This window comes from Erpetoichthys calabaricus, chromosome 10 (assembly GCF_900747795.2).
Source record: "Erpetoichthys calabaricus chromosome 10, fErpCal1.3, whole genome shotgun sequence".
Taxonomy (NCBI): Eukaryota; Metazoa; Chordata; class Cladistia; order Polypteriformes; family Polypteridae; genus Erpetoichthys; species Erpetoichthys calabaricus.
The window spans coordinates 3,390,542-3,418,297 of record NC_041403.2 but is presented as its reverse complement, the minus strand read 5'-3'; the positions used below and the strand labels follow the sequence as shown (position 1 = coordinate 3,418,297).

At 41.7% G+C, this 27,756-nt stretch overlaps 1 protein-coding gene across 1 annotated transcript in view; it reads right to left on the bottom strand.

Moving 5' to 3' along the window:
* Positions 1–21,807, bottom strand: part of LOC114658699 (interferon-induced protein 44-like) — a 32,204-nt gene extending 10,397 nt beyond the window's left edge. The window contains exons 1-5 of the mRNA XM_028810734.2: positions 21,658–21,807; positions 16,797–17,252; positions 9,547–9,598; positions 1,462–1,657; positions 1,232–1,384 (exon numbers count right to left, since the gene is read on the bottom strand). Of these exons, the coding sequence (XP_028666567.2) occupies positions 1,232–1,384; positions 1,462–1,657; positions 9,547–9,598; positions 16,797–17,252; positions 21,658–21,709 (909 nt within the window). The 5' untranslated portion in view covers positions 21,710–21,807. The remainder of the gene's footprint in view (positions 1–1,231; positions 1,385–1,461; positions 1,658–9,546; positions 9,599–16,796; positions 17,253–21,657) is intronic.
* Between the last annotated feature and the right edge of the window lie 5,949 nt (positions 21,808–27,756).

Here is a 27,756-nt window from a genome sequence, read left to right as displayed (position 1 = left end):
TGGGATTCTAAATATTTTATTATTTGTATTATGAATAATTGTTTAAGCATTTCAGAAATTAACAATCTCTTGTTTAAGGTTTGTTGCAATGCCATTTTGTTTTTTATTAGGTGCCACCATTTTGTGGTCTTGTTGTGTGTTCAGAAGGTTTCATCATATAATACCATTAGCGTGACCATACATAAGCCAGCTGTTATGATTATTTTCTGATTTATTGTTTTTAAATTATTTCTTATATTTGTATGTCATTTCTTTTATGTTTGTTGACATAGTAACAGGTTGGCTGGAAGCCCGGCCAAGGTGGCTGGGTCCATTACCTGGCCAGGAGGCCTTTACAATGGAAGAAGAAGAAGAAGAACAAGAAGAAGGGTGGGCGGGCATCCCGACTGGGTTGGTTATTGGTACCTTTCCTAGTTAGGAGGCTATCATAGAGGGCAGACATGTTTTTTTTCAAGTACACTGGGTGGCAGTACTCCCCTGTTATGGTTTCCTGCTGAATACCTATATAGACACATGGGAGTTGTAGGGTAACTGGGCAGGCCTGCTGGGGTCCTCAGATGCTGCTAGAAGAAGCTGCTGGAAGCAAGCTCTCCTGTCACAGGAAGGTCCTGCTTGGCTCAGACGTGTGTCCTATGGTAGCACTAGAAGTACTCCTGGGTCCAGTATGAAGGAAGATACTCTTCTTAACCCAGGCGAGTTGGGGTCAGGTGTGGAGAATGGACAAAGCTCATGATGGAAGGAGTGCAGGAGGAAACAAGAGAGAAGAAGAAAAATAATTATTGTATTGTGCTTGTGCAGATACTTGTGCCAAAGCTGTGAAAAAGCCTTTGTTGAGGTATTTAGTTACAAATTAAATCTTATTTGAACCTGGGACCTGTGTCCATGCAACAGACTGAAGTTGGGGTGATGTTACACCCCTTGCTGATCACAGTGGCTATTCCTTTTGTTCTGTGGCTAGTACCCCAAGAAGCAAGGTCACCCTGATGTCATTGTTGCACAAGACATTCTTCTGACTATATACAGTATATTGTGTCAGGGAAGAGGATCTCAGCAGTGGTGTATTGAGTTTGTAGTGGAGATATTTGTAGAACTTGATATTCCTATGGATTTACTGGCTTTGTGTTGAGTCTAGTATGATATTCTGGGAGGCCTGGAACAATGTGAGGTCATTTTAATCTCATCCTATTGGATTTAACGACTGGAAAAGTAGGCCTCTGTTGGCACCACTCACCTTGTAGCCCTCAGGCACATGTCCCTTAATCACATGCAGTACATCCTTCACCCTCACTCCAGACAAATCCGTCTCTCCCAGCCCCATCATGTCACACAAAACCAGTGGGGTGGCCTCACCTCCTCGAGCAGCTTTGATGGTGTATGATCTAAACTGTAAAAGGAAATGGAATGTAAAATAATGCATCAATTTCTTCCACATAGATGATACTTCCCCAAAGTCATTATTACCTTTGTGGTGAAACTCCTTGCTGCTGTGCCAACCATTGCTTGGATGGACACCCGTCCATGGAAAACAGAACAGACTGAGCTGATGAAACTGGACTTTCCTGCTCCCACTGGGCCCACAAGCAAGACTCTGGCCTGAGAAACCACATCAGTGGGTGGTTTGTAGGAGACAACAGATTCCTTGAGAAGATTCCTTTTCCTGGGAGACAAGAAGAAGTGTGAGAAGTTGAGGAGCCCATCTTTGAGGCCAGAGACCAGATTTTGTTCTAGGAATTCTGTTTGGGCTCCAGGTAGACCACAAATGCATAAAGAATCTGCTCACAGCTTGGACCTTCTAATAGCTTTACTGTCTCTCATCTTAATACAATGGCCATTGAGGAGTGGTGTGTAGGATGCTATCAGCTGGAAATTGGCAGAAGCTCAGTACTTGTAAAGATTGCAGAAATTGTGTAGCCAAAGGGTCAGAAAACATAGTTAAACATGGTTAATGGACTGACAAAGATCTGGTAAGATCCAAAAGAATGGACAAAATATACGCTTAGTTGGAGTACCAAAAATAACACATTGAACGTGATTGTTAGTGTTACTGTACTGCCAAGTTAGATAAAATGGCAGGCCAAAAGGGAAAATAGAAACAGGACCAGGAGAGTAAAAATTCCTAGTCAAGACAAGCAAACTTCAAAACCAAAAACACCATGGAGATTGTGCGCCCAAACCAAAGATGGACCTCAAAATCGTTGTCAAATAAACTCGCCAAAATTTCTTGAAAACTGAATCAAAAGAAATTACTTTGAAAATGCCAAGATTTGCTTGGTTATTCACAGTTTTGGTCACCAACTTCACTGCATTGTTGCCTTAAATACCAAATCATGAAATGCAACAAAATGACCTCTGTTATGTCAAACCTCAATATTAATCCTCAGTCTAAAAAGCAAAATCAAGTGGCCCTTAAATCAAAACAAATGCCAGCTTGTCGGGACATTTTCCTCCTAACTAAGAAAGATCTTCTTTAACATTTCTTCGCCATCCAATGGATACTGAAGAAACTGCGTTCCACCATTTTACACTGGAAGTTTGATGACGTCACACACCACGTCACCAATGATAATGTGATAGCAATGGCTTTCAATTGACAAAAACAACATGGTGGCTACCTGGTAAAAAATAATGTTACAAAGTAGTGTCAAAAACATGACATTTAAAAATACCGTATATACTCACATATAAGTCGGGTCTTGAAACCCAAAAAATCAATCATAAAATCAGACCCCGACTTGTACGCCCGTTCAAATTCCTCCAATCCCGCATCAGTTTCTCAGACGCATTGAATTTTGTTGCAGCAGCACAGTTATCAATGTCTTTCACCACTTCAACGACTTTTAATTTAAAACCAGCTTCATATTTTCTTCTGATCGAACGCTCCATCATAGATGTGGAATGCTATTATGATAAAGGTGTATGAGGGTGCGAGATACAAAAAACACCAATCAGTGCAAACGTCACTTCGTAATAGTTTGGGTATTACTGTGTGGTCACGCAGGCACAATAGAGAGAGACAGAGAGGTGAGGAGCACACGCTGATACAGCGCACTGCCGCACTCACATAGAAACAAAAGGCCGTGTGCTCCGTGGTTACTCTCTCAGGTGGGCGTTAGCATATCATAATCTCTTGGACCAATAGCGTGAGTTTTCCACATTCAACTTTATAAAATACCAGAAATTATACTGTAAAATCAAGTCCTGATTTATCTGCGGGAGAACTTATCCGTGAGTATACAGTAAGAACAATGGTTAAAGTAATTAGTATAATAGAAAATACTTTAAAACTTATAGGGGCATAACCCCAAATCATAAACCATTACAAATTTGGGATTTTTGTTATGTTCACTCTTAATATTTGCATTTGATTATTACTTTTTTTTTTTGTTTTTGACTTTTGATGAATATTGTTTGTTATTTATTTATGTTGTCTTTGCTGCCATTTTGGCTTCTTATTTTGCCAGCCTTTTCTGAACTCCCTATAAACCTATCACATTGTTTTTGAAATATGGAGACCAAAACTGCACACAGTACTCCAGATGAGGCCTCACTATATAATCCAAATCGAGTGGTTGAAAATCCAAAATTAACAAAAGAGAGAAGCACCACAAGATACCAAGTAACTCACTGACTCCACAGCACATTCACAATGAACCACCTGGAAGTGTGGGAGACCCTCCAAGTTTCTCAAAGTGTGGTCCCATTATGCAATATAACTGGCCATTTGGTAATTCAGAAATATCATGTGTACGTGGTGTGCCAATGACCTGGTAATTCTCTTCTTCTTAATTCTACGTTTCATTTATTTTAAACAGTCACATCCGATTAGAGTGTATAAATTAATTATCTTTATGAAACAAACTAAAGAAGCATTAAACAATGTGCACATTTTCCAGACAATGTGGCTGCCTATGCATGTGGTTGAGTCAACATATTCCACCAACACCGTTTTCCGAGAGACGATCTAAACAAGACTAGCTGTCGCCCTGTGTCGTTGTGCCTTGCATGTCAGCTAATAAAGGGAAATGCAGTGACCTAGAAGACGGGCCTTCAACACATGTTGAGACCCCCTTGCACTGAGCATGAGCAGAAACACACAAACTTACATGTGGGCCAATCACCCCCATAATGTTCTGAGCCCATAAAAATCAGTGTGAGCCTCACACAAACTGCTGCTAGTCACGTGAGTGTCAATCACTCGTAATTCTGCTTTGCTCAGTTGCACTAAAGGCAGTTTGCTAGTTTGGATAAAAAAAGGAAACTTCTTAAGTAATGAATAGATTATTAGGTCAAGTGAAAATAAGCCGACATCATCTAAAAAAGGAAAATATGACAATAATTACAAAGTTTGGCTTTGTGAGTCCTCATTTTCAGCAGTGACTGCCATCAAGACACAATGCAGGGTCATACTTGCATGAGGAGTCTGCCTATCATCCTTCACTCCCAGAGTTGAGAAACTCAGCAATCAGAGAGGAGAGCACCACCATTTTTGGGGCCCTGAATTTTCACCTGTTATGGGGGCCGGCAACAAGGTCTGGGCAACCACTAGCTATCTTCTTCAATGAGGTTGTTCTATGACTGATCACCACAAACCTTTTAAAAATGAAACCACTACATTTCAGATTTTGATTAAAATTGCTGTCCTGTTTGATTATCGTTCTTAGAAACCTTTTTACACACAGTAGACACCGAAACCTTTTAAGCAATGTGGACTAAAGTCACTTATGGGACCTCTCCGGGATTAGGAGTCTGAAACTTAAATTTCATTTGTTTCATAGCAGATTTGTCCCGAGCTATGGTGTAGCAATGGATTGTGGAGATTGTGCAAAGCACAAGGGCCTACGGGCTTGGGGGGACCACTATGGGGATTTTTTATTTTATTTTTAATAACTTAACTAAAACAGCGGTTTCACAGTCTCAATGCAGTGGCTTCAACGTCTCATTACCATCAACTGTGACCTCGATGGCTGACGACGAATTGTATGCTGCTGCTGATCTTCTCGTTGAATGCTATAGCACTGACATTTCACTGGCGTTTTCTGCTCAATTGTCATTTTGTGCATGTTGTCAATCAATCCTCAACCAAGTCGACTGTTTCAAAGTAGCTGAACTGTTTCTGACAGATCACTGTGCACTGTCATCTACTTTCAGTGACGTTTGCACGGCTTACAAGTTACTGCTGACTACGCCATTGACTGTTGCCGAATGTGAACGATCATTCTCCAAATTAAAACTCATCACAAATTACCTCAAAGCACCACGTCACAAGACGGACTTAGTGGCTTGGCAGTCCTCTCAATCGAAAGTGAGCTTGCCAGACAACTTGACGTGTCAAACAATGTAGAGACTTTTGTGCAACAGAAGGCATGCAAGTGAATATTTTAAGGTACCAGTGATATTATACAGGTGCTAGTCATAAAATTAGAATATCATGACAAAGTTGATTTATTTCAGTAATTCCGTTCAAAAAGTGAAACTTGTATATTAGATTCATTCATTACACACAGACTGATGTATTTCAAATGTTTATTTCTTTTAATGTTGATGATTATAACTGACAACAAATGAAAGTCCCAAATTCAGTATTTCGGAAAATTAGAATATCAATTAAGACCAATGCAAAAAAAGGATTTTTAGAAATGTTGGCCAACTGAAAGGTATGAACATGAAAAGTATGAGCATGTACAGCACTCAATATTTAGTTGGGGCTCCTTTGGCCTGGATTACTGCAGCAATGCGGCGTGGCATGGAGTCGATCAGTCTGTGGCACTGCTCAGGTGTTATGAGAGCCCATGTTGCTCTGATAGTGGCCTTCAGCTCTTCTGAAGTGTTGGGTCTGGCGTATTGCATCTTCCTCTTCACAATACCCCATAGATTTTCTATGGGGTTAAGGTCAGGCGAGTTTGCTGGCCAATCAAGAACAGGGATACCATGGTCCTTAAACCAGGTACTGGTAGCTTTGGCACTGTGTGCAGGTGCCAGGTCCTGTTGGAAAATGAAATCTGCATCTCCATAAAGTTCATCAGCAGAAGGAAGCATGAAGTGCTCTAAAACTTCCTGGTAGACGGCTGCGTTGACCTTGGACCTCAGAAAACACAATGGACCAACAGATGACATGGCACCCCAAACCATCACTGACTGTGGAAACTTTACACTGGACTTCATGCAACGTGGATTCTGTGCCTCTCCTCTCTTCCTCCAGACTCTGGGACCTTGATTTCCAAAGGAAATGCAAAATTTACTTTCATCAGAGAACATAACTTTGGACCACTTAGCAGCAGTCCAAAGGCGAGACGCTTCTGACGCTGTCTCTTGTTCAAGAGTGGCTTGACACAAGGAATGTGACAGCTGACACCCATGTCTTGCACACGTCTGTGCGTGGTGGTTCTTGAAGCACTGACTCCAGCTGCAGTCCACTCTTTGTGAATCTCCCCCACATTTTTGAATGGGTTTTGTTTCACAATCCTCTCCAGGGTGCGGTTGTCCCTATTGCTTGTCCACTTTTTTTTACCACATCTTGTCCTTCCCTTCGCCTCTCTATTAATGTGCTTGGACACAGAGCTCTGTGAACAGCCAGCCTCTTTAGCAATGACCTTTTGTGTCTCGCCCTCCTTGTGCGAGGTGTCAATGGTCGTCTTTTGGACAACTGTCAAGTCAGCAGTCTTCCCCATGATTGTGTAGCCTACAGAACTCGACTGAGAGACCATTTAAAGGCTTTTGAGTTAATTAGCTGATTAGAGTGTGGCACCAGGTGTCTTCAATATTGAACCTTTTCACAATATTCTAATTTTCCGAGATACTGAATTTGGGACTTTCATTAGTTGTCAGTTATAATCATCAACATTAAAAGAAATAAACATTTGAAATACATCAGTCTGTGTGGAATGAATGAATCTAATATACAAGTTTCACTTTTTGAACGGAATTACTGAAATAAATCAACTTTGTCATGATATTCTCATTTTATGACCAGCACCTGTAAGTAAAATGATTTGTGACTTGCAGCCAGTTCCATTTTTGTAAGCTTTAACAGTTTAACAAATCTGTAATCTGTTTTATTGCATAACTTAGTATGGCTTACGGTGCATTAGTGTCACTACTGTGAGGATTTGTGAGCGTCACCACTTTATGATGTCCATTTTCCCAGAACTTGTGTAAAACGGGTCGATTGTGTATTAGTATCCTGTCAGCCGGTGTTGTTGTTTTAATTTGTTACAAATTGAAATCGATTCATTTTATAGCACAGAACAGTTTCTACGTTCTAGCTTATGTTACATTTTAATCACCTTCTTTCACAAAGTTGTCTTGGAAAAGTAAGCAGGTCCACATTTGACATATATTTATGTACTACTAGTACTACTACTACCCACACCTCCCACATTCCATTCCCACATTTTATTTTATTTTTGCTAACTTACAGCGCCTGTAATAAAGCGATTAAAAAAATTATTACAAATTCCATGTAGACAGCCTGTTCGTTTGTCACCAGTGTGTGATCTGATAGTGACGTGGTCGCAGACGCCACTACCCAGCCAGCCCCTAGGATTTAGTTATGAATAGATTATTAACAGTTATGGTAGACAGGAGGGGCCCAGCTCAGGGCGCTACACAGGGGCCTTCAGCAAGCTAGCTATGCCACTGGTCCCGAGTGCAGCCATCTCATTAACTTACCATGACTTACGTGATCACGGCTCTAGTAAATGATTTGTTTTGAGTTTCATTATAGTGGGGAGCACGTACGTTTTTCCCCCTTCTAAGAGTTTGAGAATCTCTGATTTATAGGGTGGAGGGCAGTTTCTGGCAGTGATTGGTAGGAAGCCCTGCCTCTTGGGGGACCACCAACTAAACACATGGAACATAATGCAGGCAGCCCACAGTCAGTCAGTCATTGTGCAACCCACTATATCCTAACTACAGGGTCACAGGGGTCTGCTGGAGCCAATCCCAGCTAGCACAGGGCACAAGACAGGAACCAACCCTGGGCAGGGTGCCAACCCACCGCAGGACACACACAAACACATCCACACACCAAGCACACACTAGGGACATTTTAGAATGGCCAATCCACCTAACCTGCATGTCTTTGGACTGTGGGAGGAAACCAGAGCAGACATGGGGAGAACATGCAAATTCCACGCAGGGAGGACCTGGGAGGCGAACCCAGGTCTCCTAACTGCGAGGCAGCAGCGCTACCACTGTGCCACCATGCTGCCCCTCTATATCTATTATTTATTTATTATTTTACATATCGATTGACTATATTTACAGTATGTATCTAGATTGCACAATACCATACATTGCATCAATGTTCATATTGCTTATGTCAATATTGCTGCGGGCGGCACAGTGGCGCAGTGGGTAGTGCTGCTGCCTCACAGTTAGGAGACCCAGGTTTGCATGTTCTCCCCGTGTCTGCGTGGGTTTCCTCCGGGTGCTCCGGTTTCCTCCCACAGTCCAAAGACATGCAGGTTAGGTGGACTGGCGATTCTAAAATGTCCCTAGTGTGTGCTTGGTGTGTGTGTGTGCGCCCTGTGGCGGGCTGGCACCCTACCCAGGGTTTGTTTCCTGCCTTGTGCCCTATGTTGGCTGGGATTGGCTCCAGCAGACCCCCGTGACCCTGTAGTTAGGATATAGCAGGTTGGATAATGGATGGATGGAATATTGCTGCTACTTCTTTGTCTTGTCTTTGCACAATGTCTTGTCTTGTTTGTGTTTTAATTTTAATTTAATTTTAATTTTTAATTTTTATTTGCACTTCATGTTGTTACACTGTGGACCCTGAGCTTCGCAATTTCATCTATCTGTATACTTGTATATGGCTGAGATGACAATAAAGTTTGCTTTGACGATTACACTGGGGTCAGGAGATCCTAATGTCCTGATTACTATAGAATACTAACTCTGGACAGAAATTCTGCTCTTTTGCTCAATTATTTGGATTATTTAAGCCATGTGACTATAACATTTCCCTTTAAACTTGTCTTGCTAATATTATTGAAAAGATGTAAATTTACTTTACCATCTGCATTGGGGGGCTATAACACACTCTAACTGTCAGGTCTCAAGCCCTGATGATGTCCAATTAAGTCCACGTGTCTCATTAAGCTGTGGCTTGACATCTCATTGGAGAAGCTTTGCCTTCTAAGTCTGTTTTACAACAACGGCGACTCCTTCACCTTTTTAGTTTTGCCTGCTTTTTCTTAAATAAGGTTTGCCCGTTTATGTTCTACTTTGTTATTTATCCAAGTTTCTGTCATTCCTATTCTATTCAAGTTATGTGCAGCTACATAGAATCCCATCTCATTTATTACATTCCCAATACTCCTACTCTTAAGGCAAGACATTTTTAATGTGTTACTTATTTTACTGTGGTTTCAGTTGATCACATGACCTAGCAACATGCAGCACTGCCAACAACAAAATGGCTGCTGCTCTGAAAATAGTATGGAAATGATGGCATCCTTAGGAAAAGCACCAATAATGTTACAAATGACAAAACTGTTCAAAGATGAATGTTATTATTCCCACATGAATTGTGACAGTACTCACTCCTCGTTGGAGGTCAGCTCTCTCCAGGGGGTCTCCAGAAGGTCACAGGTGTCTGAAACATAATAAGAATAGCAGTTCTTGGGTACCCTATATTCACACAAGGAATGCCTCACGGACTTTCACAGACCCAGTTTTTTGAGAGCCTTCCAGCCTTGACTTTATAAGAAACCAAGGCAAGAACTTCCTCAAACAAACCCTTGTAGAAAAAAATGAGGCTCAGGCAGTAAGTTCTGGGACATCCAGGTATTTAAAGCAGGATTGTCTTAAGGCTGGAATGAGTTCTTAAGGATCTTCTCCATCCACAGTGGATAAAGGATAAATCTTAGAATTCCGGTGTCCATCTTTAATCACCTGGCCACAATTAAAGGAATTCTTCTACCAAGTGGACAGTTCAGCTTTGACCCGAGTTGGGGTTTTCTAAAGCTGTGTGCTCAGGCGTCCAGACTCCATGTTTTGTCAGTGCACTGACAGGTAAACGTTTTGAGACTGACCAGAAGATGTGTATAGGAAAAGAAAAAAGGAATCGAGAAGAAAGGAAACCAAAGCCAATACGAGAGGCAAAATTCAAGGAGGAGAAAACAAGCAAGAGGTCAAAACCAAGAGTAACATACGAGCAGAGTGTTGAACAAGGGCTTTATTGAATTTAGTGAATTTCCCCTTGGGATTAATAAAGTATCTATCTATCTATCTATCTATCTATCTATCTATCTGTCTGTCTGTCTGTCTGTCTGTCTGTCTGTCTGTCTGTCTATCTATCTATCTATCTATCATTCATATAGTGCCTTTCACTCTATCTATCTATCTATCTATCTATCTGTCTGTCTGTCTGTCTGTCTGTCTGTCTGTCTGTCTGTCTGTCTGTCTGTCTGTCTGTCTGTCTATCCACAACACACCATACCTACAAGTAAAGCATGGAGGTGGCAGCGTCCTGCTGTGGGGGGGCTGGGGCTCTCGTTAGGGTAGAAGGAAAAATGGATGGGGAAAAATCCCGTCAAATTCTGGAGGAAAACCTGCTACCCTCTGACAGAACGTTGAAGATGGGCAGAATGTTCACCTTTTAACACGACAACGACCTGAAGCACACAGAAAAATTGACCTGAAGGAGAAAAAAGTGAATGTCCTGGTGTGGCCAGTCAGAGCCCAGACTTAAATCCCATTGAAAATCTGTGGAAAGATTTGAAGATAGCAGACCACCAGCACTCAGCATCCAATGTGAGCAAACTTGAACAGTTAAACTGTACAGAAGAGTGGGGGGCAAATATTGAGTGGGTTCAGTCTAGGTGTACAAAGCTGATAGAGAAAAATCCCAACAGAGTGAAGGCTGTCATTAAAGCAAAAGGGGGGTCAACACATTGACATTGGGGGGGGGCTGATCCTTTATTCATCTCAGTAGGTCTTGTTTTTGATTTTTTATAATTCTTCTGAACTGTAGCTCTGATATCTTTCACTTGGATGTTAGAGGTGGCATTGAGTAAGTAAAGCTAGGAAGAAATATTAGTTTGTGTGTTTACAGTTATGGCTGTAAAGCAAAAACAATGGGAATATTTCAAGGGGGGGGGGGGGGATTCTTTTTTTTGCCCACTGTATATTAAATAATTAGCATAAACCCAATCACAGCACAGCACTTTTTTTCAAAGACGTCCTTAAATTCAAGGCTTCCTAACTGTACTGAATGATTAACTATTGTGACTCTTGCTTTTGCTTTTATTTTTGCATATGGATGTCCTAATGTGCTTCATTTTTATCTGCTGTCTTTTTGTGTTTGTTTTTCTTGGATCTGGACATATTCTAAATCAGGGGTCGGCAGCCTTTCAGCGGTGTCATGCTGAAACTATGTTACAGTGGCATTCCGCCTGCCGACATAATTCTACCAATTTTGTTATATATAATATCAAAATTGGTCCAGTTGTAATGGGCTTCAAAAGTATATATTATTATATTATACACTTTTGAAGTCCATTATAACCAGATCTTATATTATTGGTCATTCAATATTTTAAAATACATAGGATCATATGTGAAAAGAATGTTTTGTCAAAATTTATTATAACTACATTCAGTGTTTTTGTTTTTGGTTCCAATTAATTGACTAAAATAAGTAGTTTGTTTCTTAAAGCCAGAAACAGCCCTTTTTATAGTTTCACTTTTCTCATCAGAGTTTTTAAACGTGGACTGATGTTAAGTTTGATAATGTCTTTGTACACTTGATGTACGACACTCGGCACTTTCACAGCATAACGCACACATTTTAACGTACCACGGCCCGCACTGAACACATGGTTTCCCTTTACATGTCAGTTGCATATGCAAAATGTAGGTGAGGATGCGGAGCACGAACACGTGAGCTGTAATTAAAATATAATTTTGTGCTATTTTTCAATTCATTCAGAGTGCCATTGAGTATCGTCCTATGTGCTGTAGGTTGCCGACCCCTGTTCCAAATGATAACAGCATCCTTTGCTGGTCATGTGGTAGAGCCGCACTATGGCACTTTGCATCATCATGTGACCCTTGTTAAAGAGGGTGGCATGCAACACCTCATATAATCAACTGAAGAAAAAGGCTAAGGTCAGTTCAATACAAGTCCATGAAAGGGCCTTTTTGTGTTGATTCTTTCAATTTTTTGGTGAGCAATTCTAGTTTTGGAATTCAGTTCAAAGCGTACAAACTTAAAATAGAAAATTTCAAAAATAAAAGGGAAAATGGATTCCTAAACCAAAGAATCCAAATAAGAATGTAGAACAGGGAACCATCCACACATGGAACAAGTTGCCAAGTAGTGTACGTGGCAGAAAGTAGGACCTTCAGAACTCGATTCTTTTCAAGGGGTATTGAATGCATAGGACTGGCGAGCTTTGCTGGGCTGAATGTCCTGTTCTTGTCAACATGTTTCTAATATTCTAATGTTGAAATTCAAAAAGAAAAAACTAAAACCAAGAGCAGGGTAGCTAATGGCTTAGCATGAGTGACAAGGCATCCCAGGCCCACAGTTGTAGCTTACAGCACAGTGTCCACATCACTGGAAACAGAAAATAGAAAAATTCCAGAAAAAAAACAGACTGCCTCATTCTGCGCACAGTGGGCAGCAAAAACCCAGCATGCCTCTTTGTCTGATGTCATTTTCACTGTACTGATACATCACGTACAGTATGAACCAGCCTTCAGCATCTATCGTTCTCTGTCCGCAGACCATTACTGTGTTATCAAAGTGCTGTGGTGAAAATTACTGTTAATTTTGCCTAATAATGGCAAAGTACATGTAGTGATGTTGTCAGTTCTTTAACACTAGAATTACCAGAGCCTACGAAAAAACTCGTAGATCCGGCCCACCTTAAATCGCTTCTTAAAACCGTTCTCACCTCTCCGCCAGCGTCTTTTGTCATCTAAATGTACTGAAAAAGACAAGCTGCCAGCAGCTGGCTATTCCATCCCCCTAACGACTTAGAACGTGCATGAACTTCTCCCAGCTCAGGCCTTGATTGATTATCTGGGAGTGAAGTGGAGTTTTAGAGTAGAAATAATAAGATTGTTATTTGAAACACACGCATTTCATATCTGTTGCATTTCTACAATAATCTGTGTAAACACATTGTTAAAACAGAAATGTTTTTTATATTCTAGTAGCAATTGACAAAATGTAGGCATAAACTATATAATGTATGAAGCCTGAAGTCCAAATATCAAAGAAACACTTTCACAAAAGGTACAAAAAAAAAGCCACCACCAAAAAAAGCCGCCTTATTGTGAGACATTGACATGACTTAACTATCACTGCTTCTGTGGCGCAACAGTATCAGTCGCTGACTGGGAATCAGAAGGTCATGAGTTCAATCCTGCACAACTCCCATTTGAGAAGTGTTCTTATTTTCACTATTTTAGATACATTTGATTTCAGTCTGTAACAGCCGGTGTAATTTAGGATATTTGTAAATGTTAGCTTTGTTTATTTTTTTTTTAATTCACTTTTCATTGTCTCAGTCGTGTTCAGGATCCTTCCCTATCACCTCCATCTGACACTGCTGTTTTCACATAAAGACGCTCTATAGTTCTGCAGTGTATCACGATACATACGACCGCGTGTTTTTTTCCCCCAATCTTGCCAGTCCCCACGTGTTGCTGTATGCTGTTTCTTTTGTACTCCAGGACATGCAGAGGAAAGCATAGTAAAGAGCAGTAACTTCAGCGCTATATACAATCATCAGACACTCCCCATCTGACACTGCTGTTTTCACATAAAGACGCTCTATAGTTCTGCAGTGTATCACGATACATACGACCACGTGTTTTTTTCCCCCAATATTGCCAGTCCCCACATGTTGCTGTATGCTGTTTCTTTTGTACTCCAGGACATGCAGAGGAAAGCATAGTAAAGAGCAGTAACTTCAGCGCTATATACAATCATCAGACACTCCCCATCTGACACTGCTGTTTTTACATAAAGACGCGCTATAGCTCTGCAGTGTATCACAATACATACGACCGCGTGTTTTTTTCCCCCAATCTTGCCAGTCCCCACGTGTTGCTGTATGCTGTTTCTTTTGTACTCCAGGACATGCAGAGGAAAGCATAGTAAAGAGCAGTAACTTCAGCGCTATATACAATCATCAGACACTCCCCATCTGACACTGCTGTTTTCACATAAAGACGCTCTATAGTTCTGCAGTGTATCACGATACATACGACCACGTGTTTTTTTCCCCCAATATTGCCAGTCCCCACATGTTGCTGTATGCTGTTTCTTTTGTACTCCAGGACATGCAGAGGAAAGCATAGTAAAGAGCAGTAACTTCAGCGCTATATACAATCATCAGACACTCCCCATCTGACACTGCTGTTTTCACATAAAGACGCGCTAAAGCTCTGCAGTGTACTTGTGGCTGCATTGTCGTACCAATGCTTGTGAACTGAAGTGTCTGCATGCACTTTTCGTGAAATTATACGTGTATTTTTTGAGCATGATCATGTCGCTCAAACACAGGAACATATGTTGATGTAAAAGTATAACAAAACAAGTGCACTTTAATTCAAGACTATAACCGAAGCAAAAAGAAAGCAAGTTACAGTAGGCGGTTGATATGACAGCTTGCGTGGTGGAATGCTAAGAACTGCTGATTTCCATTCTGTGCTATATAACTGTTAACATTTGAATCTTATGATTGCATATAGCGCTGTCTTATTCAGTGTGCGCAAGAACATGCAGGTGGCCAGTTGCTGAGTGCTACAACGCACATTTTAAAAAAAGAAAGAGACAAATATATGTGACGTTTTGAAGAAATCATTTTATGACGCGAATAGTACCAATCAGAAAACATCGTTGAAGTAATGCAATATTATTTGAAAACGAACAGCGTCAGGTTGGGTGTGAAGTTATACTGGCGCTGTTTAAGTCAGATCAGAAGCTGAACAAGCTGAAAAAGCTCCTGTTCTGACTCGAAGTAAAAAAGCATGAATTAATCAACAGAAATAACCACGATTGACATTTTAAACTTAACGATTTACAGTGCATACCAATTTATAAATTTAGTGTCCGTTTGAGGAAAAAAAAAAAACACTTTCTCCAAAGCTGGGAATTGAACTCGCGTCTCTGTAACATGGCAGGGTTGCTGTGCCCCAAGTCAGCAAACCGTAGTGTTAAGCCATGGAAGGTGATGTATCATCCTTGAACCTTTTGTGAAAGTGTTTATTTGATGTTTGGACTTCAGGCTTCACAGATTCTATAGTTTATGCCTACATTTTGTAACATTTATTACTAAAATATGAAAAAGTTTCTGTTTTAGCAATGTGTTTACACAGATTACTGTAGAAACAGATCACGCATGAAATGCATGTATTCCAAATAGCGATCTATTATTTCCATTCTTAAACTCCAGCAGTTCAGTCACTCCCAGATAATCAAACAAGGCATGAGCTGGGAGAACTTAGTGAACGTTCTGTGACGGTGTGGGATGGAATAGCCGGCTGCTCGCTGCTCCTCTTAATCGGCACATTTAGAAGACAAAAGAGAGGTGAGAACGGTTTTAAGGTGGGCCGGATCTACGAGTTTTTTCGTAGACTCTGGTAATTCTAGTGTTAAAGCCTCAGAGAAGCCATAAAATGCTACTATCAGTGAAAACAGCAAAAAACAGAGAAGCCACTGAATACTCACAACAGGCTAAGAGTTTTTTTATAGAAATAAATGCAAAAATGTGTTTAAACTGTGTGTGTGTGCACAAGATACTTTTCATTACAACATCATCCTTTGAGGGTAAAGCTAAAACGTTAGAATCCTGAGAAAGAGCACAAGTATAATAATGTATGATGTATTTGAATATTATTTAATAAATGTATGTATTTTATTATTATTTAATACTATCCATCTATCCATTTATTATCCAACCCTTTATATCCTAACTACAGGGTCACGGGGGTCTGCTGGAGCCAATCCCAGCCAATACAGGGCGCAAAGCAGGAAACAAACCCCGGGCAGGGCGTCAACCCACCGCAGTATTTAATACTATTAATATCTTATTGTTCATAATGTATCAATTAAACTTGATTGTAGGTATGTATGTAAATGAAAATGACCAATACATGGGGTCTGCTACTATTTCAGACATCGGTAGGTCTTGGACGGTATCACTCACAGTTATGGGGGTTCTACTGTACAAGACATTGTTAGCTTCTATTAAAAAGTATGTAACTAATGTAGTCTACTAACACACACTAATCACATTCTATTAGTGCTGTCATTTTTCGAACATGACTCATTGTTACAAAAATATTTAATTAACAAAAATTGATCACTGACTGTTAGATGATAAAATAAAGAATGTGAAATGCCCCAACTTTCTTATCAGTTAACTCTTTCGCCAAGCGCACCTGAATGTGATGCCATGCTGACATTTTCTAACTTGTTATTGTTCATTTTCACAAAGTGACTTCCTTTTTTCCTTTTAGGTAAAGTCCATTCAAAGTTCTTAAATAACACAGCATCCAAACAAGTCATCCACTGACAGGTGAAGCAATGGGAAAGAATCCAAAGATAAAAAATGTGTGATGAAACGCAACAATGCCATCAAGAAAATGACACAAAAGAACATAAGAAAAGAAATAAAGAATAGTGACTTTCAAAAATGCTCAGATCTCCAAAAAGTAGCCACAAATATCTAGTGGTCATGATGACAACCACAGAGCTGCACTCTGCAGCCATCTCCGCATCGACCTTCTGATTCCCGTCCTCTTTTTTTTGCATGTTGAACTCATTTTCTTACCTTCAACCCGGTACACCTCCAGCTCCTCCAGGATCTTTTCTCCTTCCAGTTGAGAGCCGGTGACACTCAGGGCATTACCCCTAACACTGGACTGCTGGAAACGCAGGTCACTGTCGAACCGAATTGCATTGTACTCAAAATTGACGGTCGTGACTGACGTCTTCACGGACTCCGACTGGTCAGCTGAGAAGCGAAAGGCGGTCTCATCCTTTACAGTTGTGTTCTGATTTATGAGCCCCTTGCTCATACAACCTCCCAGAACCAAGCCATCCTCCAGGTAGCCCACCATTATGATTTGGCCTTGATTGGTACACTTGTACTGTATTTCAGTGAAGCTAAACCCATGGAAGCTGCCCTTGTAGAGCAAACTGAACTTCACGTTACCATTAAAAAACATACAGAGCTGTTTCTCACTCTGCCTATCCAGGTGAGGATGTAATGTGGCCATGGTGAGATCTAGAAGAAGGAGACAGAAAGAGAGAGGCAGCCATGAGTACCACCAGAGTCATCTCTGCTTTACCTTAACCATCTGATTTACTGACAGCATTGATGTTAAAGACCAAAGAGAATTTTACTTTTTCCTTAATGGGTCCCATGTGCTATGCCTGTGTGTGGCACTCATCATCTACAGGATAGCTGGGCTTACATACATCACCCATATTCTTGGTCATTTCTAAAGCAGTGAACTTTAGGGAGCCATCACACTGCATCTCTGAAAAAATCACATATTGGCATTCCAGAAAATTCAAAATGGACTTATTTGTTTGAATGCCACTGTGGATACAGAAGGGCAATTCTGAGGAATAAAAACAAATTACGGGTCAGTGATAAATTCAGATTCACTCTTAACATGAAGGCAAAAACAGTAAACAAAATGGAAGCCCCTCACAATCCTCTACTTCTTCATCACTGGTTTGTCAAGAATGGCCACAAAACCAGAGTTGTGACATTTAAGAAGAGGAGCAGATGCCACTTCTGGTATACCTTATCTGATGAAGATGTGCCTGGAGGAGCACCAACTGGATGGACATCTGACATGTGAGGCCCAGTGTGCCCAAGTCATCTCACCCCTTTGCCCTAATGGTGGGTAAACTGTGTGATGGTGTCATGATACACACAGATGGAGAGTGCTGTACACTCGTCTCCTTTTGTTAAGGTAACACTGTGCATTGTTATGGTCTGCTCAAGGTTCAAGAGGTTTAAGGCTCAGGTTTTTTTTTAATCAAATTTACACAAGAAAATATGAAGCTTGTCTACTCAGTTGAATCCAATAATTGACTGACAGAAATAAAATAAAAGAAATAGAGACAAGGCAGGTTAAAACTTACACAGAAATTCTAAAATATTTACATCACTTGAAAAACAGATTTGCTAATTACCTCTAGCAGTTGATAGAGCATGATACTAAGGAAAAACTTTACACTTCTAGAATTTAATTTTATTATCTCCAATATTCCTTATTAAAAAGATGTGTGGCACTGGGAAGAAAGGTCTTTCTGGAGCAATTTGTGAGGGTCTTTAATGCACCTCTCCTCCATGATTTACTGAAGTTCTGTGCATGATGACTGTCTATTATCAGTTGAGATCATTTCCAGGTTCTTCACCAGCGCCCTCTGACACACACTTACCAGATCATCTACAGTCCATCAGCCCCAGTTACTTGAGCTGCATGTTTGGTCATCTGCTGAAGCTTCTTAAATTGTGGGTTGTCAGACCACTAAAGCAGGCAATGAAGCTGAACGTGATGACCAACACGAGGGCCTTGTCCACTTTAAATAGTATGAGTTTATGGAGGAGAAATATGCACTGATCACATTTAGAGTAGATGTTTTATGTATTTATATTCCAGTTAAGATTCTTATCTAGGTGAGTCCCTAAACATTAATATATTCAGTCACAATTTCTACCTTCTCCACAGAACGTTGAGGGGTGAACATGAGATTTGACTTTGAGAGACGGAGATCTACATTTCTTTGATCTTTTTGAGATTCAGAGTAAGATGGTTCTTATTGCATCAACGTAACAAACAGTCCACTTGATTTAAGCAATGGCCTTCGTTCACACCGGATATATGTGTCTTATCAGCGTGGTGTCATCACCATACTTGACAATGGAACTCAAATACAGTGTAAGGAATCCTATTTTTGGAGAGAGATGGTGGGATACTTGTGAATGTTCAAAAAGGAAAACTTTCAAGCCTGGCAATATTTTTAAACCATTACTAACCCTCCTCTTTTCTGTTTCTCTTCTCTGTATTTTGATGTGGAAGTTGGTGCCACTACTGTAGTGCCACACCGCTCTCCTGCATATGGAAAAGTGATCTCAGATTAAGGAGCTTTGGAATCATCAGATGGAAAGATTCTCTCATCAAATTGGATGTCCAGCGCAGACTTCACTGTGGAAAACCCAGGAGTGGGTAGGTGGCTAGTTGGCTGAGGTCTCTTGGGGTCTCATTTATAAAACTTTTCATGAAAACAATCCTCTACTTCTTCATCACTGGTTTGTCAAGAATGGCCACAAAACCAGAGTTGTGACATTTAAGAAGAGGAGCTGATGCCACTTCTGGTATACCTTATCTGAAGAAGATGTGCATAACACCATAAAATAGAAATATTCAAACGGCAAAAAAAAATAAATCAGATTTATAAAACCTGGTGTATGCACATTTCTATGCAATTTACCGTTTATGAATCACAGTCATCTTATAAATAGACGTATGGGAATGCGTGTCGAATACCGCTAAGAAACATCTGTAAATGGAGCATGCTAGTCAACCTCATACTTATGCAATCACGATGCTACACAACTTCATTGGTTGATATAACTGCCGTGTGTTGAGACTCCGCCCCCCCATATTGAAGAGTATCTGGCTGTGGTCCACAAATGAGAGCACAGAATATTCATGACATTACAGCGTCTCTCTTCTGTGTTCTGGGGGTCAGGGAAAGACGTAAGGCACAAACGTCTGAGCAGGCGGCCGCCATCACCTGGCACCAATAATGATCTGATTGCTGTTACGATGAAAAGTACAGGTCATATGAAACACTGAGGGTTCCGCCAGTTACTTCACCTTAATTCACAATTCTGTTCTCAATACTAAAAGTTTTAAATATTTCAGTTCAGGGTGGTGCAGTGATAGCTCTGTTGCCCTGCAGTAAGGAGAGCAGGGTCCACATCTTGAGTACTCTCAATGAAGATTTTGCACGTAGACCTCTTGGTAGCCTCTCTGATCAGTTTCCTCCTCGCTCGTCCATCCAGTTTGAAGGGATGGCCTGATCTGAGAAGGGTTCTAGTAGAACCAAACACTTTCCTCTTCTTGATTATAGACTTTACTGTGTGCATCTAGTGTTTGATGAGGCCTTTGAAATGTTTTTGTGTCCATCTCCTGACTTGTGCCTGCCTGTCTACAACTTTAGCCCAGAAATCTTTTGACAGTGCCTGCAGGCCCGGTCTTAGGTATTATGGGGCCCTAGGCGAAAGGGGGGTCCAGGGTCCCCCTGGAAGCTCTGCGAAATGCGTGAAAATTAGACCAAGGAGACGTTTTCTTGTAACGTTACGAGGTCATCACACTGCGTCCCTTTTTCGCCCCCGCTGGCCCACGTGATTTAAACATGCGAGGGGAGGGGCGGGCCGGGGGCCTGGCCGCCGTCAATCCGGGGCCCCCCGGACGCTGGGGCCCTAGGCGGTCGCCTACTTTGCCTATGCCTAAGGCCGGGCCTGGTGCCTGGCCACCCATAGTTGACTGTTTGCTTTCAGTCGCACTTCCAAGCACTAGGATGCTCCACATATGGCTGAATGAATCCAGATGATCACAGCTGATCACAGGTGGAAGACAATTAGCTTGGTGTGCAATGGAGAAGGTGATTAGTTATGCCTGATTGAGTTTACAAGGATTTTTAGGAGGGGGGCTGATTCTTTAACAATCTCAGTGATTTTGTGTTTTTATTTTTGTAGTTGATTATTTATTTATTTTTTTCTGAACTGTATTGTATCTTTCACTTTGCTGTTATAAGTTCCATCCATCCATTTTCCAACCCGCTGAATCCGAACACAGGGTCACGGGGGTCTGCCGGAGCCAATCCCAGCCAACACAGGGCACAAAACACAGGAAACACACAAACACGGCCAATTTAGAATCACCAATCCACCTAACCTGCATGTCTTTGGACTGTGGGAGGAAACCGGAGCGCTCGGAGGAAACCCACGCAGACACGGGGACAACATGCAAACTCCACGCAGGGAGGACCCGGGAATCAAACCCAGGTCCCCAGGTCTCCCAACTGCGAGGCAGCAGTGCTACCCACTGTGCCACCCCTGTTATAAGTTACATTGCGTAAATACAGCTGGAAAAATATTTATTGTGTGTGTGTATGTGTGTGTCTTCATTTCAGGCTGCAAAGCAACAAAATGTGAATATTTGGGGGATGCAATCGCGGACAATGCTCCACGTTTATATTGCAATAGCCCTGAAGTGACATTCAAATGTCACATGAAGTCAAAATCACAAAAGGTACGGCTGTGTGCCTGCAGGATAAAATCTGACCCCTTAAAGTGTCCCTTCTCCTCTTTGTGAGCCAGTGCTTACCAAATGGTCCGTGCATTTTGCTGGGGTGTGACATGTTCTTAGCGTGACGATGTCTTTTGGCAGGCGCCCATCGAGTCGGGTTTCTCTGACCGCCGGCTATAAGCACAACGTGCCATTCAGTGAAGTCCACAACTGAAAGGGCAGAAGCGTTTAATCGAAAGGTGCACGATGCCTCCTCATCCTAGCATCATAAAATAAAGTTCAAATCCTTGCAGTCAATACAGTTGTTACAGCGTAATTTTCCCCGACAAAACTGAAAATGAAACATAAACTTACGTCTCACTGTAACAGGCACCAGATTGGGACATTTCAACTTGCTTTTCTTCATTATGTTCTGATTTGGTCCTGGTGACTAAGTCAAACAAAGTGTGACGAGCCGAGACTACTGGACTGGAGCTGGCTTTTGTGGCTGCGAGCCGCACAGACATAGAATTACTAGACGCCGAATGACTAACAGCATCGTACGTCAACGTCGCCGCCATATTGCGAGTGGCACTGCTGTGGAGTGAAGTAATGGATAAAGATGCCTCACGCATGTGCTGCTTGGGGTTGTACAAACCGCTGTACGCTCCAAACCAGATCACAGGGATCACATTTCATAGGTTTAGCTGAACCATTAGAAAATCCCGTTTTATAATCTTAGCACTCAAGGTCACCTTACAATTAAATTAAACAACATTAGTAAAATTAGAACAAGACAATGATAAATCAAAAAGCAATAATTAGCAAACAAACAAAAATAACTGGCAAAATTCACAATTAGTATGCCAGTTTGAAAAGATACGTTTTGAGGGCTGTTTTAAAATGTGTTATTGAATGGAGCTGACGTATATGAGAGGGAAGAGAATTCCCGAGTTGAGGAGCACAATGAGAGACGCTCGAGCTTCCATAGAACTGAGTTTGATGTGCGGTACAGAAAGTCGAGCTGCAGATGAGGACCTGAGTGAGCGAGAGGAGTGTAAGACTGTAGGAGATCAGTGAGGTTGTGGAGAGCTTAAAATGTTAAGAGCGGTATTTAGTATTGTACTCAGTAGTGAACAGGGAGCCAGTGAAGTTCAAAGAGAATCGGTGTGATATGTTCAGTGGATTTACAACAGCAGGTTATTATCCTGGCAGCAGAATTTTGAAGACGTTGTAAGCGATGGATACGTTTTTGTGGGATGCCAGATAGAATAGCGTTACAGTAATCTACGTTCAGTACTGTGTTGCATAAGAACAGGACGAAGTCTAGAAATGTTTCATTGATCATAGGCTCAAGTGTCGGGACCTCCCTGCGTAGAGTGAGCTTTGAGTAGTGAGAAAGGCGCTATTTAAACGTAACGAGTTAATAATAATAATAATAATATTAAGGTGAAAATAGCGGACTCCACTCACCCGCTCTTACACCGCATCCAGAACATGCAGCTTTTACATGGCTTTAGCAGACAAGGCCATTGACCTTTGCATAATTGTTCCGTCCCCACGGTTTGGAACAAAAGAAATTTTGAGCATTTCCATTACTTGACTTGAGCGCTAAAATGTTTTCATCCGTTGTCAGTTATTCAGAAATGCGAAAGGAAAAGCGACAAGTTGACGCAAGTCAGAGGCGAAACGCCTTCTGGATTGATGGCACCATTTGTGTCACTGACCACATTGTGCACCTGCGTGATGGATAAAAAAAGTAGCCATTGAAGGCTTCTGCGGTCATCTGTAGGTGTCCGTCGGGTAACGTGAAGCGCGCTTCTGCGCATTGATTTCGTTTTCAGTTTGCGTTGTTTGTTCAGCACGGAACTGAGCTCAGATGTTCCCCGCGATCTGCGTTCAGCTTGTATGAACGTTCAGAAAGAGGAGCAATCATTCTGCTAAGGTATGCATGAAGGAAGTCAAAGATGTCACCATATAACGTGCTTTAATTAATCCATCCATTTTCCAACCCGCTGAATCCGAACACAGGGTCACGGGAGTCTGCTGGAGCCAATCCCAGCCAACACAGGGCATAAGGCAGGAACCAATCCCGGGCAGGGTGCCAACCCACCGCAGGACACACACAAACACACCCACACACCAAGCACACACTAGGGCCAATTTAGAATCACCAGTCCACCTAACCTGCATGTCTTTGGACTGTGGGAGGAAACCCACGCAGACACGGGGAGAACATGCAAACTCCACGCAGGGAGGACCTGGGAAGCGAACCCGGGTCTCCTAACTGCGAGGCAGCAGTGCTACCCACTGCGCCACCGTGCCGCCCTGCTTTAATTAAACTACTTTTAAATCCTGCAGTTAATATGATAATGAAATATCACTTATATAGGTACATACAGGTATAATCTCTGTGAGAGGGACAGAAGAGCCAAGAATGGACATTGAATTCAGAAGGAAAAGAAGTTACGGTACAGCTTGGTGCCAAAAACATCATCAGACTTGGTGGAGCCACATAAAGTGCTTCTACTGCTGTTAGACTTCGTTTAATGAAGCACCTGCTCAAAGTCCTGTCTGAAGTTTGTTGTATGGATTTGTGTTAACCCTTTATCGGTTCATCTGACTTTAAATTGAAAGAGGAACCCAAAATTTGAAAACGGCACAGCTGGCACCCCTTATAGGTGATATATCACTGTTATCTAATCAAAACAACTGGTAATATATATATATATATATATATATATATATATACACACACACACACACACACACAAATAGCACTTTACTGGGCTGTATGGTTCCTCATTGAACCCTTGTTTCACAAAGAGCCGTTTCATTTCATTACAAATGAAATCAGGTCTGAGCTTTAAAAAAGTTCCTAAAATGTGGAGAAAACAGAATTTTTGAATGTATAGTAAGCCGAGGGATACACACAGGTTAAGAAAATGTAAAATCAGTAAGCTACTGGTATTTCACCAGTCTGTTATCGTTTATTAAACCTTTTACAGAACATTAAAACAATCAGGATGAAAACCAGCCAAACAAAGCTTTCCAGTCCCATCCACTTAATTCTTCCACAATAACATCAAGTCGACTTTTGAAGGTCCCTCAAGTCCTCCTGTCTACCACACTACGTGATCACTTATTCCAAGTGTCTGTGTTTCCTATGTAAAGAAAAACGTCGTAATGTTTGTGTGAAATGTAGTGTCCAACACTGTCTGCAGTGTTCTGATTGAACTCATTTTAAAGTCACCGTCTCGATCTACTGGACTAATTCCTCTTCATGATTTTAAACACTTCAGTCATGTCACCTCCTAATCTTCTTTTAGCTAAACTAAAAAGGCAACCTGTATCTCTCTAAAACTGAACCCCCACTTCGGTGGTCGAATGGATTTAATAATAATAATAATAATAATAATAATAATAGATCGATGTTGCTATATAAAATTATAATCTAGTTATAAATTAGCGCAAAAGGAGCTCTTTGTAGCTTTGATGAGTTATTTAATCAAACTCGCTGAACGTCATCGATCACATCCTTTAAAGTCAGAAGCTGACTCGTCACCTCAGTACCAGCAACTGGTAGCTTTTCAAAACTCAACCGGGGACGCCGCTTGAAAAAGTGCCGCTCGGAGAAGCCAAATCGCAGGTCTAAATGCTCTTTTCTGATCAGACATGAACCCCTTGGATCCTCGATTAATAGATAAACACAGGCCGCGCAAGGGTGAAATATTAATCTTCGTTGGTCTGCTGCAGGACGAACTGGAAGAGGAACACACCGGAATGTTGTCCTCAGTCCCGCTGAGCGCAGCTGCTGACTTCTCTCCGTTTCTACGCCATCAGTGGATTCCTGCGGACCGCCGGTGAAGCACATGTCCTCCGCAAGGCAACTGTGAATACGATCTCTGTATGCTGAGAGCAGATTACAAACCATTACGTTGTTGGTTCAAATCCCACTACAGACACTAAATGACCCTGAGCAAGTCACTTCACCTATACCTACGTGTTCCAACTGGAAAAACAAAAGTATCTGGAACACTGTTAGTCTAAAATTGCTCTTCATGCAATTACAGGCATACCTGACATTTTAGGTGCGGTGGTGAGAAGCTCGTCCTCCCAGCCTTTTGAATCCCATCTGCACCTGTCGAAAGGGTTCTCGGCGTGTAATGTCTGTAGCTGACCATCGATCGGGTCCAGCTCCAGAACGTGTCAGGTGGAACAGGAGGCAGGCGTTCATGGCACGGACCGTAGGAAACGCCTTCATGATGGCGTTTGTTGATGGTCTGTTATTGGAAGGCAGTGGACGTCCTCTCCACGAATAATTGCTATCTCCAGGGTTGGCCCCTAAAACAGCGACTGAGAAGAAGTAGAACGCCGCACACCGAAGCACGCACACCGTAGTAGAGCGCACCCTGGGGATGTGGAAGATGCAATTCCGGCGCCAGTACAAGTCATCAAGGGATTTCTACAAGCCTTGGAAAGAAACACTTCTTTACTTTTTGTCAGCGCCTCAATGCGCTATTCTGACTCCTCTGGTGTGAAATGTTGCTTTCTTTTTCTATCGAGAAGCCGCGTCACGTTTTAAGCCCATTTAAAGAAGGGCTTCGGAAACACTCGCAAAACCCACTCGTTCTTTACCTATAATTCGTTATCTTGTTCGTTAGTTACAAAGATTGATTGTTCACCACAGTTTGAATCAGCATCGCCCCCCACTTTCCGATCGACCCTCCTTCAAAGTACTTGCCTGGGGTCTGATGCGATTCCACCTTAATCTTTCTTATTCTCCCCGCCATTGGACTCGAGCGTGTCTCAGCAGTCGGCTCGTCTATCAGGTTTGTCAGTTTTATTAACACTTCCTGCAGCCGCTGGCACCAATCGGGCACACCAATTTACCAGAGGGGCAGGTGGAACAAGGAGGGGCATTCGTGGCATGGACCGCAGGAGACACCTTCATTATAATAACAATGGGGGCAGTAGGAAAGGGCCCAGAGTGGAAATCCAGTGACACATCCATTGAATGTAAGAGATTCCTAAAACCGCACTTCGCGCTGAATTACAAATTCCCTGAAGTCTGACCACCGTCCAGTGAAAACAGACCAGGGGCCTCATGTATAAACGGTGCGTACGCACAGAAATGTTGCGTACGAACCTTTCCACGCTCAAATCGCGATGTATAAAACCTAAACTTGGCGTAAAGCCACGCACATTTCCACGGTAACTCATTCCTTGGCGTACGCAATTTATCCGCCCGGTTTTGCAGACTGGCGGCACCCAGCGTCAAAGCAGTGCTACTGTTCCTGTGTGCTCATCCTTTCTTTCTTAAGGGTTGCCACAGCAGATCATCTTTTTCCACATTACTCTCACTGCACCACTCGGAGTATTTATATCACTATATCTGAGTGGGAAATCACAGCAGCAGCTGATTGGAAAGAGAATTATCGGTACACAGCATGAAGCAGACGCTGCCTGAGCCACAGCAAACGCTTTAGTCCCTGTACGGACTTCGCGGTTTAGAAACAGTTTCATCCCAAGAACTCTAAACACACTAAATCAGTCCATCAAGTGCTCCTTGTAGAACTGTTTGTACTTATAAGTACAATTACCCCACTGTAAACTTGCACTACAGTTATAATATTGCACAACCTGCGCCACTTTATAAAGCGCGTATTTACATGTGATGACGGTATTCATTTCTAAGACGAAATGCAGCAAAACATGTTGATTATATTATACAGATAAAACTTTAACTTCATTTAAATAATCTGTATTGTTAATAATTAAACATGTGAGGACACGGTGCCGCAGCGCTAGCTAGTTCAGTAATTGTTCCTGCATTGCGTTGTATTCTTGCTGGTGCTGACGCGACACTGGAAAGATAGACGGATAGAGTAATTAAACATGTACTACTAAGATAGTTCAATGTTCCTTAAAAGTTTTGAAGAATCGAAGTTCTAAGCTTACAAATGGCTTCACGTCTATTACAGAACTGATTGTGTGGCGATTGAGTTTTTGGAGAAAGAAAAGTAAGGACAGGAATTGGAGGTTAGTACGTTTGAAAGAGACAGTACTGCTGTGATAAATTATTTCATTGAAGGTTGCGCATGGCGCAGCAAGCCTCTTGCGTGAGACATGAACAATCACTGCGCCACCGTGTTCCCATGTTTAATAACATGCTTTCATTCCTATCATCATGAAAAAGATATCACGTATACATCTCAGTATTTGAATTATTCAGAGAGCTGTAATATCACGAATGTAATGGATTATGTGTCCTGTCGGAGAAAGAGAAAGCCTGTTTAAGAAGCAGGTAGTGATTCATACACACAGAGCACATAGAAGATCAAATACAGAACAAAGCATTTAACATGTCACTTTAGTTACAATGGGATTTGAGAAACTAGTAAATTAAACGATTTTAAGATGAAGTTTATGATGTTCTACTTTAATGGCAAAATAAACTACGTGATTAAAGTG